At 41.7% G+C, this 6,871-nt stretch overlaps 1 protein-coding gene across 2 annotated transcripts in view; it reads right to left on the reverse strand.

The window, feature by feature from the left end:
- LOC103153967 (netrin receptor DCC-like) overlaps nucleotides 1-6,871 on the reverse strand; it is a 129,202-nt gene that overhangs the window by 64,035 nt on the left and 58,296 nt on the right. For both annotated transcript variants that reach the window (XM_016662333.1, XM_007575080.2), the window contains exon 2: nucleotides 3,067-3,420. In XM_016662333.1, coding sequence (XP_016517819.1) covers nucleotides 3,067-3,420 — 354 coding nt within the window. The remainder of the gene's footprint in view (nucleotides 1-3,066; nucleotides 3,421-6,871) is intronic.

Here is a 6,871-nt window from a genome sequence, read left to right on the forward strand (position 1 = left end):
TGTGTGTGTGTGTGTGTGTGTGTGTGTGTGTTTGAACATTTTACATGCTTTCTGAGGCTCATTTACAGAAACTGTGGCCTCGCCTGCAGTGTTTCTTTTTAATGAGAGCAGTCACACAAACACACTTTGAAATCAAAACTAAAGTTATTATTTTTTTAAAAGTCATACAATATCTTCTAACAGCTTTAGTTATTAAACAGCTTCTGATCACGACACAGCTTCACCTGCAGCCTTGAAACGTTTCTTCTTCTGTGGTTTTGCTCCACAGGCCGTTAGCCAGCCATGTTTAATTGAAGCGTCGCTCCAGAGAGCGAACATACAAGCAGCAGATGAATCAGAGTGGGTCGGGTCCAAATGTTTGTTCTGATGGGAAGCCGAGCAGCAAACGGCATCATCTTTACTCCTAATGTCAGATAATAAGCCAAGTAAATATTAAAAGTCTTTCTGGGTTTAGAGCATGAACAGCTTCTCTCTGGGTAAAAACATGACTGATGGAAAAGTCTGCAGCTGCAGAGGCCACGCCCCCTAAAAGAGCTGAAAAGTTCTACTAAAGTGGGCGGAGTCAACACAAGGGGGCGTGGCCTAGTGTGGCTGCGACTAAATTTAGCAAGTTCAGTTTTAAGAAAGCAACAAGCGACAAATCTCCCAAATTTTTTCGGTGTTGTTGGAAACTTTTATGGATCGCTTTGAGGGTTTCTGCAGGTTTCAGCTACTCGCATTTAAGACTTTTTCAGTCCATCATGAAACAAATGTACTAAACAAAATCACATATTTTACGTCGCAGAGCCAAGTTATCGTGTGAATTTGCAGCAGAAATGATCCAGTGGCGAAGACGAACGTCGTCCAGCTAACTGGCGATAAGTTACATTTACCAATGAGAGACTAGAAGAACGACAGGGGTTTATTAGCCGCTAGTTAGCATTAGCCTCAACCGCCTCAATGAAATCAAAGATGTCTGCATGCGGCTCAAACTTTTGCCTGACAGAAAAGATCCACAAGATTACAAGATACAACGTTAAATAGTTCTGTCACGACAAAATTTAAGACATAAAACTGAAATATTTAAGGCCAGCTCACATTTTTAAAATGAATTCAAGGCATTTAAAAGTCTTTACAGTAAATTTAAGACTTTTTAAGCTCTGCGTCATCAACCGCCTGCAGTCAGGTCCAGTCCGCTCCGTGTTCACATCGCTAATCAATCACACTGAGAAATGCTACAATGCTAGCAACGCTAACTGGTCCACCTCCTGACTCACCACCAGGGGGCGTGGCTGAGTGAGATGGCGCTACAGCCCAACCTAAACATCAACTACTGGAAAATCAAACTGCAGTACCACTGTTCAACACAAAGAGGGCAGCACTGAGAGGGTTTTAGGACAAATACGGCTGAATTAAACAGATTTACAGGAAAACGTCACAATTTGAACCAAACATAAAGACAGAAACCGTAAGAACCGACTTCTGCTCAGCTGCAGAAATGAAAACGTAGATTTGGGATTTATTTACTCTTTGACCTCAGTCGACCTCTTGACCATTTTCTGAGCAACTTTCACCAACAAGCAGTGAGAAAGCTCAGCAATATCAACATTTTCAACCTTCGTTTCTACAAATCACATTTTTCTAACTTCCTGTCTTGTGGCAGCTAATCGAAGCAGAACGACTGAGAAAAGAAAAGAAAAGAAAAGAAAGGTTCCTCTGTTGTCCGTCAGTCAGAATCCCAGTGTCTTCCTAAATCCAGGAGATTATCTCCGCCTCAGCGTGGAGACAGGAGGATGTACAGCGGAAGATTAGAGGAACATCACAGATTATATTAAAATACGCGCTGTAATAACGTAACGCTTCGAAATCTAATTTTCCAGGATTACTGTCCGCCTCGTCTGCTGCTCAGACAGGCTCTGCGTCGGAAAACATTCCTGCTGGAAATAAACGGATTGATGTGAACCTGCAGAGGTAAAAAGTTTGGGGATTATTCCTCACACCTGCTCCAGATGTTCGCTAACATTAGCCGAACCACAGAGATGCTCTTAAGCCGCCGCCTCTGTCTGTTAATGCGCTGCATAAACGGTATTGATCTGAAGCCACAGAGCACTTTGTAAATTACATTACAGGTGAGTTACTTCAGCTCTATTAAATGAATATGAGCGGAGAAGCAGAGCGAGGATGTTAAGCAGCAGAACTACCAAGGGCGGGTCAAGGTGTGGCGAGGATCTACGGAAACATCCGGAGAAGTTTAAACCTTCAGCTGTCCAGCAATGCAATGCTTCAGCCAAAACTGGAACCAGAAACACCGCTTAGCACAGACACTCCCGTAGGGTGGATTGTTTTAACAAAGGCCACTAGAAAATTCAAAATGGTGGAAATTTGTCAAGATGGCCGCCATTGTCAAAGAAAATTGTTTTTTGCACTAAAATCTGCAATTAGTTAAAATGTTGGTGTCAATGGAGACCATAGAAATTACATATAATTTTCCTTTTTCTAGAAGACATTTTTCAAAATGGCTGCTGTGGCAGCTATTTTGAAATAGGCAGCAGCTAAGTCCAGTGTTGTGGACAGCTAACAAAAGGCAGGTTCACTAACCGCTAATTCACTACACAAGAATCTTAGCGCTGCTAACACTAAAATGCTAACTACAAAAAATTAACTAACATTTAACAGCTAAACATAAAAAAATTAACAGAAGCTAACACTAAACTTAAACGTCTCAAAAATTAGGGAAAGCTAACGCTAAATATAATAAAGTTAGCAGAAGCTAATGCTAACCATTTAGAGACATTGTGTCCCTCCGGCTGACGACTGGTGTGAAACTCCCTGACAGCAAACTCCTCAGTTTCTGGTTTTGCTACATATGATGTCATAAAATTTGTCCAAATCATAGAAATGGTGAAAATTTTACAGCAATAATTGGCTTTAAAAAGTAAAAAATGGCGGCCATGTTGGAAAACATGGCCCTGACATCCATGAGGCTAATGTGAAATAAACACATTAAAGGTTAGCATGTTGCTGCAGCAACATGCTAACCGTCTCATCAGACTAATAACGATTAAAAATGGCGGCGCGTTTTCTCACCGGCCACTGTGACCTTGGCCGTCCGGCTGACGATGCTCCCCAGTCCGTCCAGCGTGGCGAGGCATTGGTACTCCCCTTCGTCAGGCCGGTGGTGCCGGGAGTGCACCACGTTCTGCACCGTCAGCGTGCCGTTGTCCAGCTGCCGGCGCCGCTCGTCCACCACCGTGCTCAGCAGGACGCCGTCTTTACGCCACGTGATGGAGACGGGGCCCGCCGCCGCCGAGCTCGCCTGGGCCTGGCAGTCCAGCCGCAGCGCCCCGCCCCGCACCGTTACCGTGTCCTGGGGCTCCACGGTGAAGGCCAGGTCCACAAAGCCGGGGCTGGGCGAGGAGGAAGACGAAGGAGCGTCGGAGGCTGGAGGAGAGGAAGAGGAGTCGGTCATTTCATCCAGAGACGATCTGACCAATAAAACCACTGACCGCTGGGAGCCATGTTGTTTCCAACATCACAGCCAAACAAACCCAAACCCATGCAGACCAGCCTGTAAACAAACACCAAGAAGCAGAGAAAGGAACCATACTTTGACTAGACTGTTCCTCCAATCAGCCGAAACGAGCAGAAACAAGAATTCAGTAATTATTATTAATGTTCTGGAAATGATTAAGCAAAAAATTTTTATGTGTTAAATTAGTTTGGAGGACAAAAACAACAGAAGCTAAGGCTAAAAAGCTAAAACAACTCTGTACTTAGTGGAAGCTAATGCTAAAGGGCTAGCAACAATTCAATTATATCTGCCTTTGAAAAACTACAAAAATCAAGCACCAAATTAATTCTGAATTAATTTTCATGTTCGCCGAGACCATTAGATATTAGATTTATATCCGTGTTCTATTTACTTCCTGTGTTTCTAATTTAAATAAAGTTATTGGGGGAAAAAGAGAGAATGTGAGAAGAAACTGAACTGCTGCGTAAACTTTCTATTGACCCTTCAAAATAAGAGCATTTGAAAAGTTCTCTGCAATCAACCAAAACTTTAACACGGATGGCTTTAACTTTATTCAACTGAAAGTTTACAAAACAGCCAAAAAATTTAATTTAGGGGAAGCTAAGAATGCTAAATGTTTTCAAAGATAGAAAGTATGCTAAACTGAAAATTAGCTCTGCTATTAGCGCGTTAGCAGACGTGTGCCATCTCTGGTCCATGACCTTTGACCGTCTTCTAGGTGCTACAGTAATTTACTCCAACGGCGTTTAATGTCGGACCGTCCAGAACCCGACCAGAACCGTTTATCTTTTAAACGTTACTTCCTGCTCCGTCTGGACTCTTCGGTTCGCTGGAGGCCAGCCGACGCGCTGTGACGCCTCGGCAGGCCGCAGATCAACATAAATGATGTAATTATTGGACTTCTGAAGGCCAACCGGTCCGGTCTGATCCGGTCTGACCGGCGCTGGTACCGCTAAATATTTCCTCACATTCGTTCTGCCTTTAATGTTTGGAGGCTTTGAAGTAAAAACTCTGCAGGTTTGTTGTTTTTAAACAGAATCCTTCATTTTTCCGGTTCTGCCGAGTTTCACTCCGGCATCCCGACCCAGACGCTCCGCAGGTCCGTAACTCGTCGTTCCTCTCAGATCGGGGCCTCCTGAGCCTCTCCTTTGTTTCATGATGTGTTTTTGTCGCTTAACGCCGAGTGAAGCGGCGGCGGCGCCGCAGCCTTTGATGTCGTCGCTGCTAAAAGGCCTTTCATCGTGATCAGAGAGCCGGTTTGTTGAGTCAAAGCCGGCGCTCAGCGTCGGCGGCGTTCCCTGGAAAGACTGAGAGGAGGAAGGGAACGACCGCATCACGACCCCATCTTTAAAGATGGAGGGAGGGGAGGGAACAGGTCCCGTCTGCTGGATCCACCTTTGACCCCTAATCAGCAGCAACCTTTGACCCCCTTTAAACATAAACTTCACAATGTTTTTTATTTACTACTCAATAATTATTACATTTATTTAGCATAAATGCTAACTCACTGTCTGATTTTATGTGGAGTTCTGTCACGGAAAATTAAATATTCCGACTTTATCACATAATCCTCTTGATTGTAAGAAAATATGTAATATTAATAATATTAATCACATCAAATTTAATTCTATTACCACAGCTCTTAAAGTTTTTTGCATGCTGGACTAAGCTAGCTAAAGCAGCCAATCAGAGCGCCCCCTGGCGGCCACTAGGTGTGTAACAGGTTTCTGTGTCTGCAGAGATAAACAGTCGAGCGCTTAGCGCCGCGCAGCAGGACCGTCAGACTGAAAACAGGAAAACAGAGCAAATATCCACCAAAACGTTTATAGAAAAAACAGGAAACCTCTGAGTTTCAAAAGGTAAAAATTTGCAAGAAATAAGCTCAGAAATTTTTAGATTAATTTGGTATTTTATTTTAAAAAAGGTAGAAAATTTACAACAAAAAAAATCTAAGAAAATTTCAAGAATCTTTTTTTGGAAATTTCTGAGTTTGGAAAGTTAAAAATCTTTAAGTTTTGAAAATTTTCTAAAATCCAAAACTTTTGTTCCAACATTTTTCTATTAAATTTTCAAATTTCTAAAACTCTGAAATGTTCTCTTTTTTCCAGATAATTTCTCAGATTAATCTAAAAATTAGCAAATTTTGAAACTCAGAAATTTCCTAATTTTTTGTAGGAATTTTCTTTAATTTTTTGCTGTAAATGTATTAATTGTTTTGGCCCTAATAGGCTGCCATATGCAGATAGTAAAGCAGCTAAAGTGGAATATTTTCCATGTTTTGAAACGCTGATTGTGAGTTTGAGCAGCGGGTTTTTTATTTTGCAAGGCATTATGGGAGAACTCAGGAGAACAATATTAAACAGCAGGTCTGCAGGTTCAGAGCGCCGCTATAAATCACCTCGGCGTCCAATCAGGTGTCCCTCCTTCACTCTTCATCCCTCCTTCCTCTCTCCTCTTCCTCCTCTCTTTTCCTTCATGGTTTCCTCCTTATTGATCCCCCCTCCCTCTCTATCAGTAAATCACTTTCCTGACAGCTCAATCTGTATTCACTTCCACCGCTCACACACAGAGACACACACACACACACACACACACACAGCTGGGCAACGTGCCCTTGTACTCTTCGTCCTGCAGTTTGATGCTATCAGTCTCTGTCGCCGTTTCTTCATATTTCATCTGAAACATTGAGCTGCTCTTCACTTCATGTTTGAAGACAAATCTTTTCTGTTACTGCTTTGGTTTTATTTTTTATTTTTTTGCAGCCCTTCTGAATATTTTAGGGACTTTAGGGGAAAAAAGCAGAATGATTTTCTGGAAAATGTCTGGTTTAGCTGCTCGGTTCCTGGATTTCTGAGGGAGTTTTCACATTTTCTGGTTCAGCCGTCTTTTAAAGACGAAAAATTTGTGGAAAAGTTTAATATTTTTTTGTCCCACATTCCTGAAAGGAACCTAATATTATATGGATCAAGCCTTTAGTTATTGTAATATTGATGAATATGACTCACAGAGAATGAAAACCGTCTCAGAAAATATAAATATCATGACAAAGCATTCTTAGAAAATTGAGTGGAAGGAAAAAGTGCACCAGCTGAAGCTGAATCAAGAGTCAACAAGGCACATTAGATATTAGCTTCGGTTTTAGCAATAAAACAGTTTCCACTGTGTGTATTAATGCATATTTACATATATTTGCTGTTTGAATTTATTAACATATGGAGCTATGAGCCTTTTTAGAGGAAATCTGAAGAATTCACAGGCGGCTATTATTTAGCTTCCTAACAGCTCTGAAACTAAACAATGTTTAAATTAATACTAAATATTTACCCTGAAGCTAAATGTTTATCTTTAAGCTAAATGTTT

Source organism: Poecilia formosa, unplaced genomic scaffold (assembly GCF_000485575.1).
Source record: "Poecilia formosa unplaced genomic scaffold, Poecilia_formosa-5.1.2 Scaffold368, whole genome shotgun sequence".
In the NCBI taxonomy this organism is placed as follows: Eukaryota; Metazoa; Chordata; class Actinopteri; order Cyprinodontiformes; family Poeciliidae; genus Poecilia; species Poecilia formosa.